We start from the raw sequence: 20,000 nt of genomic DNA on the forward strand, positions 1-20,000 counted from the left end.
CCCCGGGTATGTGAATAAAGACTCACAGTGCACTACCCGAGAGTATACTTTCCCTGAGTATGAACATACACACACAGTATATTACACCAGAGTATATTACCACAGAGTATACTATATGTGCATATACACACAGACAATTGTAGTAATGTGTTTGCTGGGGTTTTCCACAGACATACATAGCGCTGAATATTAAATGATGATATTCCTACACCTAAAGTTAACATAAAATTAACATGAACATAAGTAACCAGTAGTGAGTTCTTGACTCTTAATTGTTGATAGAATGCTTTTCATCTCTCTCTCTCTCTCTCTCTCTCTCTCTCCTCCCTCCTCAGCAGAGAACCAAGGACTGGGAGATGATAGGATTGGGATCCATCCTAATCTGGTGCCCTCTGACCTGGTGACCCCCGATCCACTTTCACCCTACAGTTGGGTTGCCATGACAAATACACCATGCAGTGCTACCTGTGGGACAGGTAGCTTAGCAACCAAGATCTAAAGTTACTGTGTGTGTGTGTGTGTGTGTGTGTGTGTGTGAGAGAGAGAGAGAATTATTCTCAAACTTCCAAACGCACTGTTGTATTTGGGTGGTCTCTCGAATTAATCTGTCTCTTACATTAAAACTCTTGCATTCAATAAATTTGCTACACATAAAATATGAAAATTTTGTAGAAATTCTCTGTGGGTAATGAAACATTCTCAAACTCAGTGTAGTTTAGTCTTCTAATAATTCTTCCTCTGAAACACAAACAAAGTACAGCATAAAGTTCATACAAAGACACACACCACACTCACATGCACACATCACTCATGGAGGTTTGCTGATCTTTCTCTCTCACACACACACACCACTCAAGAAAGTGATAATCTCCTCACACACACACACAGGTGTCACAGCAGCGTAATACATCCAGGGAGATAGACAGCTTCAATTATGTATTGCCCTTCTCCTTTCCGGTGTGTGTATGTGTGTGTGTGCGTGTGCGTGTGTTAGGCAGACGTCAGGTGCTGTTCAACTGTGTGGAGAGAGCCACTCAGACCACTGTGCCGGGAGACCTTTGTAACCACACCCCTCGCCCCGCCCCTCAAGAGCAGGACTGCCAATCACAGCTTTGCCCAGCATTGTGAGCACATCCCAGTTACCACTACAGTGATAACTTCGTAAAGTTCATAAATGATCAAAACTAAAGACTGAAGTATCTTAGGGTTCACACACAGAGCAAAGATGTTTGACAAAAAAACTACTACAGTGTAGAATCCAACTGAGCTGAAATGGACTAGTTGGTGGGAGGTGAGGAGCTGTGTGTGCCTGACGCTAGGGCCTGGTACTGTGTGTGTGTGTGTGTGTGTGTGTGTGTGTGTGTGTGTGTGTGTGTGTGTGTGTGTGTGTGTGTGTGTGTGTGTGTGTGTGTGTGTAGTTGGGATCTAGGTGAGTGGTCTGAGTGCAGTAAGACCTGCGGCGCCGGCATCCAGCGTCGACAGGTGCTTTGTCGCCAGACCCGCGGGCGTCACGGCAACAGCACGGTCACCATGGCAACGGCGCTTTGCGAGCACGCGGAGATGCCGGAGACGACGGCCCTGTGCCAGCTGAAGATCTGCAGTGAGTGGCAGATCCGCTCCGAGTGGACTCAGGTGTGTGTGCACGCGTGCCTGTGTGTGACATTTTCATTTCAATACTCTGTTAAGAAACTCTCTCTCTCTCCCCTTCTCCTCCTTGCTCCCCCTCTCCCCTCCCGCAGTGTCCGGTGCCGTGCGGGGTAGGGCAGCAGCGGAGGGAGGTGGTGTGTGTGGATGCTCTGGGGGATGTAGTCCCTGATGACGACTGCAACCTGCACCTCCGTCCAGCGCACCGACTCAACTGTGACATGGGGGCCTGCTCTCAAAGCTGGTTCTACTCTCCCTGGAGTGACAGGGTGTGCGTGTGTGTGTGTATATGTGTGTATGTATATATATATATATATTATATATAAAAATGCATGGTTTAATGGAATGGTGTGTGTGTATACTGTATGTTGGTAGGTTCACACAGTGCTCTTTGGGGTTTATCGTCCATGGTTTAATGGAATGGTGTGTGTGTGTGTGTGTGTGCGCGCGCGTGTGCATGCAGTGCTCTGCAGATTGTGGGGATGGCGAGCGCAGCCGCTCAGTGGTGTGTTTGACCAATCAGACTGGTTCTCTCCCACTGGATGGCTGTGATGATGTCAAACCAGAGGCACTCATAACATGTAACTTGGGAGCCTGCACAGACAGGCTAGAGTGGTACACAGGGCTCTGGGGACAGGTGTGTGTACAAACACACAACACAACTGATTTCATGTATTGTGCTACTGTGGTCAACTGATCTACATCCTCACATACTACACTCAGTAATCTCACTCTTTCTGCTTCTTTGTGTGTGTGTGTGTGTGTGTGTGTTCTTCACAGTGCTCGTCAGAGTGTGGCAAGGGCAGACAGAGTCGGGGTGTGGTCTGTGTGCATCATATCAATGGCCAATTGGAAGTCACTTCTGATACAAACTGTTCCCATCAGCCCCGCCCCCCAGATTCCCAGTCATGTCACCTGAAGAGCTGTGGTCCACAGTGGTACACAACTGACTGGAGTTCAGTACGTCTCTCACTCTCTCTCACACGCACACACACACACACACACACACACACACACACAGAGTCCACAGTGGCAGACAACTGACTGGAGTTCAGTACATCATACACACATGTGCATATAGAGACACACACACACACTGGATACCCTGACAGAATGAATACTGCATGATTGTGTTACTGCTCTGACGAGAGCCCCCTCTCTCTCTCTCTGTTAGTGTTCCCATTCCTGTGGGGGCGGATATAGGGTTAGAGAGGTGCGTTGCCTGGGAGATGACCTGAGCCCAAGCTACGACTGTGACTTTGCTCTGACCCCTGCCAGACGAGAAGAGTGCAACACGCACATCTGCATTCCAGAGATGGGTAAAAAAAAAGAAGCACAGTTTCAGTTTCATTTTATTACACTCACTCATTTTATTACACTCATCCAGGCTGTTCCCTTTGTTCTCCCTCATCATGGTGTCAATTATTCTATATCCATCTGTCTGGGAGTCCAGGATGTTATGGTGTCTAATCTCTACCGAGGGTCCAGGATGTTATGGTGTCTAATCTCTAGCACGAGTCCAGGAATTTATCTTTATCGAAAGTCTAAGGCGTTGGTATTTAATCACTGTGATATTTAGTATTGATGAGGGTAAATTTGTAATTATTCCCCCCTTCTTTTCTTCTCCTCCTCGTCTTTCTCTCCTCTGCTGCAGACGGGTCCTGCAGGGACATGTATTTTAACTGTGAGCTTGTGCTGCGAGCCCAGCTGTGTGTGTACTCCTACTACCGCATGGCCTGCTGTGTCTCCTGCTCCCGCACCTCCCACGGTTACGCACGCAGGTGAGGAACGTCCACCCCCCCCCCCCCCCCCCCCCCCCACTCCCGCTCAGGTGAGGAGCGTCTGCGCCTCTCCCCCGCACGCGTGCCGCAGCCTGGTTGCTGGGAGACGTTTGTCTTTCCCTCCGCGCCTCGCTGGCCACCCGTGAGGACACCACTGCCGCGTCTGCTGACTGACGGGACAGTTCACCACACCGTCGATCATTTTAAACAATAAACCAGGACAAACCTACCGCGCTCAGTGCCTTTGTTTCTCAAACAAATTCAAAGCAAAAGAGCAAAAAATTGCTCCACGCCATTGTCTGAACCCCAGTGGAGAATCTGCAACACAATCCTGGCTAACTGCCTCGCTGAGGAGACTGCCATGTGCACAGTTATGCAAAACAACTTAACTCCTTAGGACACACGGCTAGGGGTTGGCGGGAACAGTACAATAATAAAATGTGATTTGAGTTTACACTGGATTTGACAGGTTGCCCTTTTTAACCTGCTGAGGGCAGGCTGTCCAGCGATGGCTGTGGAGAAGTCGATTCTGCCCACTGCTCCCACCAAGTGCTTTAATGACCTTTGTATCTTATAGTTCTATTATTTACACCATACATTGTGTGAACATATTGTACAACATTTCTAAGTAGTCCTTTTTTATTGCGAGTAGCTCTCTCAGTGTACACTGTAGTGTAACTGTAGAGTTCCTGATGAGGAGCCTAAGCAGGCTCAGTGTACTTTAGTCCAGATGAATCTGTCCTGCTCTTAAAGGTTGTGCAGTAATCCTTATGAATTAAACGCATTCGAATCACTGACGCGGTAGACTGAGCACTACAGATTTACCACCGTCCCTTCACCTTGAAGGTGGAATGAGAGGCCAAACAGTTACATAAACTGTTCATTTAATTACCGGTGTTCACGAAATCCAGGACCGGATTTAGACGTGAGGTTCCGATTAGACTAACACGAATTAGTCCAGGCCCAGTGTCCATTACGCTCCAGCTCTGGGGCCGCTTCGCTTCGTTTACGTGTCAAGCGCGAGTGGTTACCGGAGCTCTGCTGCCCCCTTGTGGCCGGTGGTAGACAGTGACTGTCGAAGCCACTTAACCAAAGGACGTTTATAACTATTGTAAGAAACATTCAGTACAATATCCCTATTCCAGTATTATTTACAAAGTCGCTATATGAAAGCGCTTGAACGCACTGGCCAAGCGTTTAAAAAAAAAAGTGTTATAAATGTCGCTCTGGATAAGCGCGTCTGAAAATGCCGTAAATTAAATTGCTTTTTTCGGGAAGGTTAGCGATTAACCAAATAAACTATGGCGCTCACCAACCTAAACCGTACTCCACTAAGTTTTCGGTACACGCATTATGCACTTGAGCCTTGTTATGGTCACCTGCGGCGTATGCCGTTGTTACGAGATTATTTCCACAACAGCCGTTTCACTCTGTCGGTCAGGTTACAGCTACCGCTGCTGAACCAGAAACGCACAAAGCGCCACATGGAAACGACACACTTCCCATCGCAAACACACATAGTTTTTTATTTTCTTTACAGCTTTGAGCAACACTAAAAATAAGATCGGTTCCAAATAAATAAGATAAAAATAGGTCAAAAGGGTGCTAAATGTGCTTTGAAGGACATCAGTAGCAACATTTCTTAGGAACAGAATTAGCATTCTCATCTAAGCTTCGTGTTAATGGGATTAGTGATTGTGGATATGCACAAGACAGTTTACAAAACAGCCCGCAAGAGCAAGGAAAACAATTTCAAAGTTTTTAAACCTAAGGTGCAAAGAAGGAACAAACCAGCCCCAAAACCTTACCTCTTCTATAATAAACAAGGAAATGTCCACGTTCTCTTGATGTTTCAACATTCTTATGGGAGTCCCTGACTGTTTTGAATAATGAAGTCATTTTGGTCTTACCGACAGCATCTTCGAACAAATGGCAACCACAAAAATAAAATGTCCAGAGCTCAATACCGCACCCCTCCGTTTAGTGTTTTTCTCTACACAACAGTAAAAACGTGTCCGCCGCCTCCAGCCTGTTCCTGTCGCTCTCCCTGCGTCTCTCTGCTGCCCCCTGGCGCTCAGTTGCCGCTACTGCCGCGTGCTTCTGGCGGCCTGTTGCAGGCGCGAGGGCTCAGCTGGGCGACGTAGTCGTTCTGGAAGCGCGAGTTTGGCGTGCGCAGTCTCTTGCGCTCGCCTTGCGTGGTGAAGAAGGCATCCTGGAAACGCATGCTGGAGGCGGTGGACTACACACACACACACACACACACACACACACACACACACACACACACACACACACCGATATATGCGTATTTATCCAGACATGCACACACAGTAACAACCATTGAATTCATGCCCAAGCTTTTTTTTTTTTTTTTTTTAGATTGTTTCATCTAGAATTCTGATACCAGTTATTTAATCTGATAGTTTGCTCATGATCCTTTGAAAAACTGACTTATTTTAAGTCTCATAATCAGACACACACTGCTAAATGTTAATCAAGCTAATAATATCGCTCGCCTGTATACGGCCTACACAATTTTGATTTAGTTACCTCCAAGTCCTTTTTCATGTTTCTGTTACTTTTTCCATGTCCTGTAGTTTTCCTTGTTATATATGGGGAAAGACAATGCACTGACTGAGGACTCACAAGGCGACCTTTGACCTTTTTAGGCAGGTCCTCATCCAGTGTGTAAATGTCTTCTCTCTTTGCCAGCACCTGAGAGCCATCCTCAAACTCAACCTTTAAAAACACACACACAAACACCATCACAAGCAAGCAAAACACTGCTACAAACAAAACTGCTCCTGAATACTACAATATTTCCTGATTCTCTGAAGGTTCGGGAGTCGGGGAATACCAGAGTGAATAGTGTGGTGAGTTTCCTGCTATGGTGTGTGTGTGTGTGTGTGTTTGAGTGTGAGTGTGAGTGTGTGTGTGTGTGTACGCACACGCGTGTGTGTGTGTGTGTGTGTGTGTGTGTGTGTGGTGTGTGTGCGTGCGTGCTTGCAGCAGTAGCTCCCAATCCATCTTCCCAGGCCATGTTTTTGGTGTGTTCTAGTTTAGCATCACTGGTTGCTTGATTCAGGTGTGACTGGCACCGCGATAGAGGAAAACTGCCTGGAGTGTCCTGGAGACTGGACCGACTGCTCTAGCAAACTGCACTGTGTGTGTGTGTGTGTGTGTGTGTGTGTGTGTGTGTACCTGATACATATAAGTGGTGTTGGAGCCTAGGTACTTGGCCCCGTAGAACAGTCCATCGGGCCACTTGACCTGCACAGCTTCGCCCACCTCGGGGGGCCCTAGCTGGGCACAGTCTCTGCTCTGAGGGAGGAAGAGGAGGGAACTGAGAGGAAGACACACTCATACAGTCCTGAACAGGGAGCAACACTAATTTCATATGCAAATACAAATATGCACTGTATACCGTGATGACAAAGCTTTTTCTGATTTGCATATACAAAAAAAAAAAAAAAAAATTTTGCTTAAAAACCCTTAAATCTGAACACAATCATCTGACGTAAGTTGTTAGCTGGTTAAACCTCTCTGTCAGAAGCATAGCTAGTCCATGAACCTGTCACCCTGTTGCTAAGATGCTGAAATGATGCGCCATGGAAACGGTGGGGTTTCTTCAGTAGTCAATACCTTTAATAAGAAACTAAATAATAAATTGCATACAGGAAACAGTAAGCAATCAATCAAATGAACCAATCTGGTCAAAACACTATGATTCAGTCACACTGACACTATAACACTCTCGTCATATGGCACACCACCATGGTGTCAAGCGGTGATGTTAACACACACTGTCTCACAGGCACACCACCATGGTGTCTGCGAAATGAACACATGCAGTCACTCGGACACACCATGTAGGCATCACGCGGTCTCATGACCTGGTGGACCCACGACGGCACACTCACCACAATGTCCTCGGGGAAGGTGTCGTTACTGAACGAGCCGTCATCGAACATGACCTCATAGAAGGTCCGCTCGGTTGCCCGGGTGACACGCGAGCTGTAGTAGCGCAGGTTCTTGTGTTTAGCAATCACCGTCTGACCCAGAGACAGCTCTGTTCGGCTCGCTTTCGATTTCTGAGGTAAAAGACAATACAAACACTTTTTTTAATGGGTTCCGGCGTGATTGGTGGTTTCGATGTGCTCCTTTTAAGGCCTGTTCATGTAATTGTCCAACACTAGGCCCTAAATATTCATCTTTGGTTGCTTCTTTGGTAAACACGTGTTTTGATGGAGAATGCCGTTTGTGTAAACAGGGAAATCAGTAAATATGAAGTCAAGACACTTAAAGAAAGATGATGCAAAATGAGTAAAACAGTAGAACTGAAACACACACACACACACACCTAGTTTCAAGTAAACCGTCATCAACTATAATCAAATACACAAATAAGTAACAAACAGAACAGTGCAACCCAGTGTGATGGAACACAGAGTAACACAGGAGACAGTTTACGCTGTCTTATTATTCATTACTGCATCAACTACTAACGGCACAAGCTGGCATCATCTGGCTGAGCCTCTAAACCACTGTAGCTCTAACCAATCACATCACTCGTCTCAGAGCTCAGGCAGGCCTGACCAATCACATTGGTGGAGCATCTTTTTCTTACAGAGCTCATACCCCAGAACAGAGAACATTAGGATTGCTTTAAACTCAGACTGAAAAAAGCACAGTTCAGTCTGGCTTACACATAGATAATTAACTTATTTAATATACTTAGCATTGTATAAACTTTAATGTTTTATCTTTCCTATCTGAAATACTTTTAGAGTCAGAAACTAATATGACAAATGTTAGTTGTTTTCAGCTATTTATTTATCATCATTATTAATATTATCATCAGTATAATTATTAAGGTGTTCTTCCATGACTGACAGGAATGGGATGCAGTGAGTATACTCACAGCACTGGAGCTTCGTGATTGGTGCCTGTGGCAGGTGATGAACACCACATATGGCCAATCGTCGGGCTCCATGGTGACGCCGGCCGCATGAGCACAGGTGACGTGGAAGGAGGTGGGGCAGCGACCACAAGAGCACTGGATACACGCCCCCGCCAGCTTCTTCATCCGGTTACGACAGTATATGCACTTCTGTAGAGAGAGATCACAGCTTACACACACTCATACCAGTATACGCACTTCTACAGAGAGAGATCACAGCTTACACACACTCATACCAGTATACGCACTTCTACAGAGAGAGATCACAGTTTACACACACTCATACCAGTATACGCACTTCTGTAGAGAGAGATCACAGCTTACACACACTCATACCAGTATACACACTTCTACAGAGAGAGATCACAGCTTACACACACACTCATACCAGTATACACACTTCTACAGAGAGAGATCACAGCTTACACACACACTCATACCAGTATACGCACTTCTGTAGAGAGAGATCACAGCTTACACACACTCATACCAGTATACGCACTTCTACAGAGTGAACACAGCTTACACACACTCATACCAGTATACGCACTTCTACAGAGTGAACACAGCTTACACACACTCATACCAGTATACGCACTTCTGTAGAGAGAGATCACAGCTTACACACACACTCATACCAGTATACGCACTTCTGTAGAGAGATCACAGCTTACACACACTCATACGAGTATACACACTTCTACAGAGTGAGATCACAGCTTACACACACACTCATACCAGTATACGCACTTCTGTAGAGAGAGATCACAGCTTACACACACTCATACCAGTATACGCACTTCTACAGAGAGAGATCACAGCTTACACACACTCATACCAGTATACACACTTCTGTAGAGAGAGATCACAGCTTACACACACACTCATACCAGTATACGCACTTCTACAGAGTGAACACAGCTTACACACACTCATACCAGTATACGCACTTCTGTAGAGATCACAGCTTACACACACACTCATACCAGTATACGCACATCTGTAGAGAGAGATCACAGCTTACACACACACTCATACCAGTATACGCACTTCTGTAGAGAGAGATCACAGCTTACACACACTCATACCAGTATACACACTTCTGTAGAGATCACAGCTTACACACACTCATACCAGTATACTCACTTCTACAGAGTGAACACAGCTTACACACACTCATACCAGTATACGCACTTCTGTAGAGATCACAGCTTACACACACTCATACCAGTATACGCACATCTGTAGAGAGAGATCACAGCTTACACACACACTCATACCAGTATACGCACTTCTGTAGAGAGAGATCACAGCTTACACACACTCATACCAGTATACGCACTTCTACAGAGAGAGATCACAGCTTACACACACTCATACCAGTATACGCACTTCTACAGAGAGAGATCACAGTTTACACACACTCATACCAGTATACGCACTTCTGTAGAGAGAGATCACAGCTTACACACACTCATACCAGTATACACACTTCTACAGAGAGAGATCACAGCTTACACACACACTTATACCAGTATACACACTTCTACAGAGAGAGATCACAGCTTACACACACACTTATACCAGTATACACACTTCTGTAGAGAGAGATCACAGCTTACACACACTCATACCAGTATACACACTTCTGTAGAGATCACAGCTTACACACACTCATACCAGTATACTCACTTCTACAGAGTGAACACAGCTTACACACACTCATACCAGTATACGCACTTCTGTAGAGATCACAGCTTACACACACTCATACCAGTATACGCACATCTGTAGAGAGAGATCACAGCTTACACACACACTCATACCAGTATACGCACTTCTGTAGAGAGAGATCACAGCTTACACACACTCATACCAGTATACGCACTTCTACAGAGTGAACACAGCTTACACACACTCATAACAGCCCTGCACAGGTGGCCACAGATATACAAATAAGCTATACAACAACACGAAGAAAAAGAAGGCCTTATTTATGTTAGCACTCAAAAAAGTTTGAATAAAGTGTTTTACTGTCTAGAAAGAACTTTAAATTAAACAAATACAAAAAAATTAAAGCAAAAGATAAAAAGATCAATTGTAAAAGAGAATCAAATAGAGCAGCTGTCAACATTTTGTGTGTGTGTATGTGTGTGTGTGTGTGTTATGAGCATGCAGACTGATCTCACACACATCAGTACTCTGGTGGTCTTGATAAATTGTGGTGTTTAATTGATTCAAGGTGTTTGTCCAGTTGTGTTTAATATACTGTATAACATATTACAAATGCTGTATGGAGCAATAAAAATCACAATAATATTTTTTTTCCATAACATGCAGCCCCAATTTACAGACAACTATCAATCATGTAAATACTTCATTATGTGTGCTTAGTATGTATGTGTTTTAGTGTGTGTGTAACGCACCAGTTTATATCTCTGAGCAGGAACAGCACTGATATCAATGGGACTCCTCTTCACTATGTCAGCGAACTTCACCTCAGGAATACCTACTGCACACATCACATGGGCCCACCTAGAACACAGTAATAACACTTAGAGCAGTACCAGCCAGTCACCTCTGTAACACAGTAATAACACTTATAGCAGTACCAGCCAGTCACCTCTGTAACACAGTAATAACACTTATAGCAGTACCAGCCAGTCACCTCTGTAACACAGTAATAATTATAGCAGTAACTCATTCTCCATAACACAGTAACTCTTAACTCACTTAACTGTGACAGCAGCAAAATTTGGCACCAATATTGATAGCATCAAGTCAACAATAATATGGACATAACAGTAAAAGTGTATCAAAATGACAGAGCAAATATATGTAACTTTCTCAAATTAGAATACAAATGACCTAAGCTTGTGTGTCAGCCCTGTGATGGGGTGTATGTGCAGGGTGTATGTGCAGGGTGTATGTAAATGAGTTGTGATTATGTAATAGAAAAGAAAAATGGAAGATGAGTCTTCACCTGTTGTCTGTTGTTCTTTTTAATGCACCTCCTCTCAGGTTACATAAACAGCATTCCTGTTACACACGCACGCGCGCATGCACGCACACACACACAAATCAACATATAAAACAGCATTTTTGACTGCAGATCAACTGCTGAAGGAGTTTATCAGCATTAACTGAATCTATCTATCTATCTATCTATCTATCTATCTATCTATATATATATATATATATATAAATAAAGAAAATCAACCATTACCATACTAATAAAACTCGAACGCCATCATTTTATAAATGAACTTAAATTAATGGCTGATTGGCTGTCTGGCTGGGTGGGTGGTGGTTGGCTGATTGATTACATACAGCTGTGAGGTCCCAAGATGAACAGCGATCACATGTCCACTCCTGTCTTACATCATGGGCAGCGACACCATAGCAACCTGGAGAGTGTGTTTAAACAAAAAAAAAAAAAAAAAAAGAAGAAGAGAGAGGGTGTGAGAGTTTTAATGTGCAGCAGATGCATTCCTACTGTTGTATGATCGCTATTCCGCCTTCAAGAATGAGCTGCACCTTTTACGGACCTGCTGACTACAGCTGCTCACTGCACAGTTTCAGGGCACTTACTCAGTGTGTGTACATACACTCCATAGTGGTGGGTGGGATTTAAATCAGTGGGTGTGGTTCACCACTATAGGTGGGGGTGCTGGGCTACATACTGGCATGGACCTGCACGCAGCACCGCGTGCAGGCTACGAGGGGGCTGGAGCCGTCTTCCTCCAGGAGCGTGTTCGGAGGACACGACCCTTCGCGGTACGCAAAGCAGATCTCGGGGATCAGCGGCCGCGACCTCGCTCCCGGCTCACTGGGGCTCGCTGCCGTCTCCACCTTGCTCTTGTCTGACCTGTCGTCAGGCTGCGAAAGATGGAGGGACATGAGGAGGAGGAAGGAGGGAGGAAGATTCTCTTTTCATTTTAAACAGTAAAATTCACTTGGATTTGAGCATAATCATTCAAACAGTGTAAACCATTTAGTCTGACAGATCTGCAAGTGATGAACCAAAACCCAACAGCTGCACAGCGACTGTTGGTACTCCAGGTCACCCTAGCGGTACAGACGGTGCGTGTAGTGTTGTGTAGTTGTGTTACCTGATAGTAAGGCAGGAAGAGGGTGCAGACAGCGCAGCGCGGCGGCGTTTTAGCCGCCAGGCTGTTGTACTCTCTTTCGGAGGGGAGGTGGGCTTTTCTGTTCTGCCACAGGTTAACCAGAGGCCTGGCCCACACCTCTGCTTCACACTGCTCCCCCTCGGATACACACTCCTCTGTGGGCTCTGATACACACACACACACAGTTAATTGCACACGAGGACTACTGGAAGTCTATATGTGGTACTAAAAGGCAGGTAGGCCAATGGATCACAGCAACAGTGTGTTTGATGGATGTGTCTCCTGTATGGTGCAATCCCTGAACTTGCCATCGTCGCTGGTGGTCTGCTGCTTTACGGCGCTTGGCACAGCCCTCGCGGTTGGCTTCCTCAGGGGGTGGCGCCAACTCTTAGCAGTCCGTCTCTTCATCAGGGGCATGGGGTGCTGGAAAAAAGAAGAGAGAGAGAGAGAGAGAGAGAGAGGGAGAGCAAGAGAGAGAGAGAGAGAGAGAGAGAGAGAGAGAGAGAGAGAGAGAGAGAGAGAGAGGGAGAGAGAGAGAAGGGGGGGGACAGAACAAGACAGACTCATGGGGCTTAGTATTCAATCATGGTGCAAGATGTGTGTGTGTGTGTGTGTGTGTGTGTGTGTGTGGTGTGACTGGGTTAAATGCTCACAGTGCGGATTCTCCTGTGTGTGTGTGTGTGTGTGTGTGTGTGTGTGTGGTGTGACTGGGTTAAATGCTCACAGTGCGGATTCTCCTGTGTGTGTGTGTGTGTGTGTGTGTGTGTGTGTGTGTGGTGTGACTGGGTTAAACGCTCACAGTGCGGATTCTCCTGTGTGTGTGTGTGTGTGTGTGTGTGTGTGTGTGTGTGTGTGTGGTGTGACTGGGTTAAACGCTCACAGTGCGGATTCTCCTGTGTGTGTGTGTGTGTGTGTGTGTGTGTGTGTGTGGTGTGACTGGGTTAAACGCTCACAGTGCGGATTCTCCTGTGTGTGTGTGTGTGTGTGTGTGTGTGTGTGTGTGTGTGTGTGTGTGGTGTGACTGGGTTAAACGCTCACAGTGCGGATTCTCCTGTGTGTGTGTGTGTGTGGTGTGACTAGGTTAAACGCTCACAGTGCGGACTCTCCTGTGTGTGTGTGTGTGTGGTGTGACTGGGTTAAACGCTCACAGTGCGGACTCTCCTGTGTGTGTGTGTGTGTGTGTGTGTGTGTGTGTGTGTGTGTGTGTGGTGTGACTGGGTTAAACGCTCACAGTGCGGACTCTCCTGTGTGTGTGTGTGTGTGGTGTGACTGGGTTAAACGCTCACAGTGCGGACTCTCCTGTGTGTGTGTGTGTGTGTGTGTGTGTGGTGTGACTGGGTTAAACGCTCACAGTGCGGACTCTCCTGTGTGTGTGTGTGTGTGGTGTGACTGGGTTAAACGCTCACAGTGCAGACTCTCCTGTGTGTGTGTGTGTGTGTGTGTGTGTGTGTGTGTGTGTGTGTGTATGTGGTGTGACTGGGTTAAACGCTCACAGTGCGGATTCTCCTGTGTGTGTGTGTGTGTGTGTGTGTGTGTGTGTGTGTGTGTGTGTGTGTGTGTGGTGTGACTGGGTTAAACGCTCACAGTGCGGACTCTCCTGTGTGTGTGTGTGTGTGTGTGTGTGTGTGTGTGTGTGTGTGGTGTGACTGGGTTAAACGCTCACAGTGCGGATTCTCCTGTGTGTGTGTGTGTGTGTGTGTGTGTGTGTGTGTGTGTGTGTGTGTGGTGTGACTGGGTTAAACGCTCACAGTGCGGACTTCTCCCGGTTCCAGGCCTGAAGCCTCACCCTCCGCCTCGCTTATGCCGCTCTCCTCGCTGGACTCGCTGCTGCTCCCTCCAGTCCCACGCGAATCCGAATCGCGCTCTGAGCCTTCGCGGGGGGACCTCACGCCCGTGTAACGCCCTTCCCGGCCTTCGACCTCTGACCTCTGAGGCTTCTGCAAGCGGAAATCCCGGCGCGGAGCTCCTCCCTCCAGGGCCTGGAGGTCTAGAGGGAGCTCTGCCGTTGCCTCGGCCCCAGCAGGGTGCCCCGGGTTGGGTTCCAGGTTCGCCCAGGTCAGGGCCCTCTCCGGAGAGTCTGGAGGGTCGGGAGATTTGACGCGCTGGCAGCGAGGCTCCGTCCACATCCCGTAGGGCAGTGCGCCGCGGGCATAGCCTGCCAGCGTATCCCCGGTTTTGTCTGAGTCCATCGCCGGCTCGGACTGCAGGCTCTCGATCAGCACCACAGGACTCTGGGAGTTGAGGTTCTTCCAGATGGAGGAGGAGAAAGGTCTGGGGTCCTCGAAGAGGCTGGAGGGAGCGAGAGGGGTGGGTTCGCCAGAGGTCCCTCCCTCTGCGTGTCGGGGCACTGAAACACGCGGGAGGGTCCGACCACGCGGCACAGCAGCGGGACCGCTGCTCGCGCTCCCAGCCGGATTTGCGGACGCGGGCGTCGGCGTGCCTTTGAGTGGAGCAGCGGGGGCATGAGCAGGAGAGAGCCCGCCTTCACCTCCTTCCTGTTTGGCTTTCAGTTGCCATGGTGCCAACAAGCTAGCGGCTGGCTGCTTAGCATCCGTGTTGGAGAGGAGCGTGTGGCTACAGTCTGCTTGGAACGGGTCGGCTCCCCGATCGGGAGAGCGCGTCCCGCTGACACCTGCTAGGACGGGAGGCGAGCAGAATTTTTCTGTCAGCAGGTCATGGCTAGTCTCCACCGCGAGGGTCAGCGAGGGCATCTCAGATGCAAGATTTATGGAGTCACACTCTTCTTCTCCATCTGGAACCTCTGGGGTGAGGAAAGGCATGTCGGAGGGACCCGCCAGGTGCACGGTTCTGGGACGTTCTTCCGTGGTTTCCGTGGCCACCGCGGAACAGCAAGGCGCATCATCTGAAACCGAAGGTTTTTCTTGGTAAAGTGCGTCAAATGCAGGACCCTGGAGCTCAGGAGCTAGGTCCATCACGCTGCTCCCGAGTGACTTACACTCACACGCAGCCGTGTGAGGAGGCTGACATGGTTTGGCGGTGAAGAGCCTTTCAGAGATTGATTCACTATTTGAGAATTTGGCAATAATCGAACTTTCAGCAGTTCTGTCTGAGTCCACAGTCTCCTCCGAACCAGAGTCCAGAATGTTCTGCATGGAGGCAGGAGGATCTCGGACTCCCGAGGCTTCGTTTGGAGGTTCCTGGCCTTCGGCTTCCGCTGCAGGCTCCTGAGAGGTCGCACGGTCACGCTGGGCCAATCCTGTGCGTCGGGAATCAGGGAGCAGGGCTCGGGTTGGGTCTATGTTACATTTAGAAGAGTGGGCCAACAAATCATTCTCCACACGCGTTACCTTGACCACACAAATTTGTCGGCATGGACCAGCAAGGCCTGAGAAACAAAAAGTGAGTTAGATGCATTAATATAGTATTAATTATGACTTCCTACATAGACATAATGAAAACAAATAATTAGCAAATTTCAGGAGTAAAGTCATTTTTTCTATAACCTGACAGATGCAATGCATCGTTGGATTTGGGGTCATTTTTCAGCTGGTCAGCCTCTTTCTCTTCCAGGCTTTTACGCGCGGACCCCACCCTTGCACTGGCGCGCCGGTACCCCTCTGATGACGCGGCCGCCATGGCGACTGGCTCCTGCACGGTCTTCAGGCGCTTGGATCGCGTGGAAGTGTGACGGACGCTGCTGAGGGGAAAAAGGAGAGCAGGGTCCAATGTGCACACTCTGAGTCCCGCGCTACGGTACTGACAGAATCAGCCAGAACTGGGGGTTTTGACGATCGTGGGAATTTTCAGAGCGAGAAAGGGAATGCGGAACGGGAATGCGGAGTGCTCGCACCTCCTGGTGGAAGGGCTAACCCTCCGGCTACTCTGTAGCCAGGCCTGGAGCTCGGGCGTGGTGCTGGGCGTGGCCAGAGTGTGGTCCAGGAGGCAGGCATCCTTGCCCTGAATCCAGGCCTGGTAGCGGTCCGGCTGGAAGCGCCTCACGAAGGGATCCATGGAGATCTTCACCATGTCCTTGCTGCAGGAGCACTGCGCACAACCAGAGACAAGGGTTCAGGGAAGGTGGCGTGGGGCTTTCTGGAGCTGCTCCCTGGGGTGGGAGGTCACGACTCCTGCTAGAGTACATGCGCTTCATCTGACGCATTATTGGATGTTTAGCTAATGAGGGGTGTAAGGAGAGGTGAAGGATGAATTTATAAAGAACTAGATGGTTCTAGAACTGAAACGCCCCTTGGTTTGGCTAAGTTTCGGTTCAATTTAAACTTCATTAGAAAGTAGTTAAAATTACTAGCATTAATATTATTAAAATGCCACTTATGAAAAAACACACACACACACACACACACACACACACACACACACACACACACAGAGAGAGAGTAGTGTTTTCTAGCACAGTCAGAAACAGAATCAATGACTGGTCAGGGAATCTGAAATGAGCCATTAACAAGCATTCCTATTGGCTCTATCAAGTCCCTGTTAATTCCAAGTGGCTCGACGTTCGCTGCCTGCCGCAGGTACCTGAGTGGCGATCTTTCCGTAGTCGATCCAGCGTATGCTGGCGAAGTTTGTGGACTCGGCACAGTTGAAGCCGTGGTTAAAGCCCGCGTGATAGCTGTACGGAAACGTGATCATGAACTCTCCTGCCTCCTGCGTTATCTGAGCACACACACACACACACACAGCAAATCGCTATGCCTCATAACACATAATTAGCCCTGGGTGAGTATATGTAACAGACTGAACAAAATGACCAACTATGCCTAAGAAAATAGATGACATACTTCAAAAGAATTATGACTGACAGCAAGAGTCCAAACACACCCGTTTAGACGTCATACAAGAGCAGTCGATCTTTGTGACCAGGACCTAAAACATTGGCAACCACTGCTATGAAAAAGTGTGCAGTTAAAACTGGCCGATGGTCATTACCGACACATGGTGCCATTCTGTAACCTCCCCCTCGACAGGCTGCACAAAAAGGATGCACAGAGCAGCCTGGCGCCAGGATGCTGGCGCCATGACGCTTTTCACGCTGCCCCCGCTGCGTCCAGTCCACCTGTCCCAGTGACTCGGGTGCTTCATGGGAGAGTGCCGAAGCATGGGAGTGGCTCCTCCATGGTGGGGGGGGGGCGTTGGGGCCTACCTTATCAAAGGGGATGCCATACTTCTTCAGCACGGAGGGTGATATGAGCGTCATCTTGTGCCTGAGGAAAGCGTCGCAGCTCTTAAAGCTGTTGGGGAAGAATCCTGAGAAACCAAAGGCCAGGTCTGATTATACGTCTGAATACAGGTCTAATTATACGTCCGATTACAAGTCTGATGACGGGAGCTGCTCTTTACAGCCAGTGTCTACTGACATACAGGTCTGATACTGTTGATATCCTCTGACCGCTAGCTGACAGACTCGAACATTTCATGCTCATCACTACACTTGTGTCTGCAGCATGTGAGGAACTGGATATTAGTTACCAATCTTACAGTGTTTGAGACGAATGTGTGATGGAACCAGGGAACATTTGGACTCCTTGCGGTCACGTTGTGTTCCTAAAGGGGAGTAACAGCTTACCTACAGCCAGTCTCTCCAGTCTTTTCCCATGTTCTGGAGGAATGGCATACCTGAGAAATTCAAAGCAACACGTCCCCGTTCAGAACCACTGATAAGTCGATCACAACAATGCACAGGTTGTTGTGAAGTTAAATGACGTCCCTGGTATTTGCCTTTTGGCTACGGAATAAAGATGTCACCCATACTGACCTATCTGGACAAATAAAGGAGAATAACAATGTCCGTGTCCGGCATGGAAGGTGTTCACGTAGACTAAATGACATTTACTAAGTGAGCAGCTGATCCACCAACGTGTCCCACGGTTGTACCATAGAGAACTTACTAAACACACTCCCATCAGAAATTCATGGTTGCCACAGTGAACATAAGAAAGACCAACTGTCATTCAAGCATCTCAGAATATGAATATTTATCCAGGATCAAATGACTCCCCATACTGGATGCAAAGGTTGGCCCCAGATTAGAACCCTTAGCCAGATGAGCTTTAACACGAGGGATGGGTGTGGCCAGGACACTGGGGGGCATGGCCAGGAAACGGATGGCAGGATGGGGGTGTGGCCAGCACACCCATCCTTCCATGGGCTTGGCCAGGGCACAGAGGGGATGGGAGCAGGTGGCGTACCAGGACTTGGGCTCTCCGAAGTGCAGGTAGTTGATGCTGTAAAGGTCCATGTCCTCAGTGTGCCATGGGAAGCTGGTCTTCCACATGCCGAAGTAGAGGTAAGGTGTGTTCACGCCCTGGATGGACACACCACAGTCCTCTACGATCACATCCAGGATGGAGTTCAGGTGACCGATGTTCCACTCATCCACATCCTTCCGTTGGGACACACACACACACACACACACGCACACGCGCACGCGCGCACACGCGCACGCGCACACACGCGCACGCGCACACACACACACACACACACACACACACACACACACACACAATAACACTGATGACACCAATGTTTATTTATGTAAAGGCTCCAAATCCCAACACTGCCATCAAATAATACAAAAATCACAGGCACCTCACATGATATCTACACCAACAGTTGGTGTAAGACAGAAAACCTGGTCATACATCAAGATGAACAATCCCAATTGATAGTGTGCATTTAATTCCCTTCATAGACTTTTCCTGACTCTGTTCAGTCTTCTGGGCACCGGGTATCCCCTCACCTCATCATAGAGTGTTCTGAGCACCACGGTGACCCCTCACCTCATCATAGAGTGTTCTGAGCACCACGGTGACCCCTCACCTCATCATAGAGTGTTCTGAGCACCACGGTGACCCCTCACCTACTCATAGAGTGTTCTGAGCACCACGGTGACCCCTCACCTCATCATAGAGTGTTCTGAGCACCACGGTGACCCCTCACCTACTCATAGAGTGTTCTGAGCACCACGGTGACCCCTCACCTCATCATAGAGTGTTCTGAGCACCACGGTGACCCCTCACCTCATCATAGAGTGTTCTGAGCACCACGGTGACCCCTCACCTCATCATAGAGTGTTCTGAGCACCACGGTGACCCCTCACCTCATCATAGAGTGTTCTGAGCACCACGGTGACCCCTCACCTCATCATAGAGAGTTCTGAGCACCACGGTGACCCCTCACCTCATCATAGAGAGTTCTGAGCACCACGGTGACCCCTCACCTCATCATAGAGTGTTCTGAGCACCACGGTGACCCCTCACCTACTCATAGAGTGTTCTGAGCACCACGGTGACCCCTCACCTACTCATAGAGTGTTCTGAGCACCACGGTGACCCCTCACCTCATCATAGAGTGTTCTGAGCACCACGGTGACCCCTCACCTCATCATAGAGTGTTCTGAGCACCACGGTGACCCCTCACCTCATCATAGAGAGTGCCGCTCACGTCTGCGCCATATATGGGCGGCACAAAAGTCAGATTCCTCCAGTACTTCCTTTCCAGGTCCTC

At 48.2% G+C, this 20,000-nt stretch overlaps 2 protein-coding genes across 9 annotated transcripts in view; one reads left to right on the forward strand and one right to left on the reverse strand.

The window, feature by feature from the left end:
* Positions 1-8,388, forward strand: part of adamtsl7 (ADAMTS-like 7) — an 11,371-nt gene extending 2,983 nt beyond the window's left edge. The window contains exons 4-13 of one of the 3 annotated variants that reach the window (XM_035529785.1): positions 1-6; positions 336-476; positions 995-1,124; positions 1,419-1,632; positions 1,740-1,913; positions 2,108-2,281; positions 2,425-2,604; positions 2,819-2,963; positions 3,299-3,425; positions 8,321-8,388. The exon at positions 1-6 is cut by the window's left edge and continues 97 nt beyond it. In XM_035529785.1, the coding sequence (XP_035385678.1) occupies positions 1-6; positions 336-476; positions 995-1,124; positions 1,419-1,632; positions 1,740-1,913; positions 2,108-2,281; positions 2,425-2,604; positions 2,819-2,963; positions 3,299-3,425; positions 8,321-8,336 (1,307 nt within the window). In that variant the 3' untranslated portion in view covers positions 8,337-8,388. The remainder of the gene's footprint in view (positions 7-335; positions 477-994; positions 1,125-1,418; positions 1,633-1,739; positions 1,914-2,107; positions 2,282-2,424; positions 2,605-2,818; positions 2,964-3,298; positions 3,426-8,320) is intronic. The other 2 variants (XM_035529788.1, XM_035529786.1) reach the window with 2 other exon arrangements.
* kdm4c (lysine (K)-specific demethylase 4C) overlaps positions 4,931-20,000 on the reverse strand; it is a 17,664-nt gene continuing 2,594 nt past the window's right edge. For 2 of the 6 annotated variants that reach the window (XM_035529779.1, XM_035529780.1), the window contains 19 exons: positions 19,914-20,000; positions 18,683-18,876; positions 18,061-18,110; positions 17,638-17,741; positions 17,013-17,150; positions 16,327-16,520; positions 15,980-16,173; positions 14,264-15,861; positions 12,824-12,938; positions 12,498-12,679; positions 12,069-12,264; positions 11,716-11,792; positions 11,369-11,424; positions 10,812-10,920; positions 8,347-8,535; positions 7,346-7,516; positions 6,627-6,746; positions 5,976-6,164; positions 4,931-5,664 (listed from right to left, as the gene is read on the reverse strand). The exon at positions 19,914-20,000 is cut by the window's right edge and continues 28 nt beyond it. In XM_035529779.1, coding sequence (XP_035385672.1) covers positions 5,500-5,664; positions 5,976-6,164; positions 6,627-6,746; positions 7,346-7,516; positions 8,347-8,535; positions 10,812-10,920; positions 11,369-11,424; positions 11,716-11,792; positions 12,069-12,264; positions 12,498-12,679; positions 12,824-12,938; positions 14,264-15,861; positions 15,980-16,173; positions 16,327-16,520; positions 17,013-17,150; positions 17,638-17,741; positions 18,061-18,110; positions 18,683-18,876; positions 19,914-20,000 — 4,128 coding nt within the window. In that variant the 3' untranslated portion in view covers positions 4,931-5,499. Of the gene's footprint in view, positions 5,665-5,975; positions 6,165-6,626; positions 6,747-7,345; positions 7,517-8,346; positions 8,536-10,811; positions 10,921-11,368; positions 11,425-11,715; positions 11,793-12,068; positions 12,265-12,497; positions 12,680-12,823; positions 12,939-14,263; positions 15,862-15,979; positions 16,174-16,326; positions 16,521-17,012; positions 17,151-17,637; positions 17,742-18,060; positions 18,111-18,682; positions 18,877-19,233; positions 19,263-19,913 lie in introns of those variants that run through there. The other 4 variants (XM_035529784.1, XM_035529781.1, XM_035529782.1 and 1 more) reach the window with 4 other exon arrangements.

The sequence above is a fragment of the Electrophorus electricus genome, chromosome 9, assembly GCF_013358815.1.
Source record: "Electrophorus electricus isolate fEleEle1 chromosome 9, fEleEle1.pri, whole genome shotgun sequence".
Lineage (NCBI taxonomy): Eukaryota > Metazoa > Chordata > Actinopteri > Gymnotiformes > Gymnotidae > Electrophorus > Electrophorus electricus.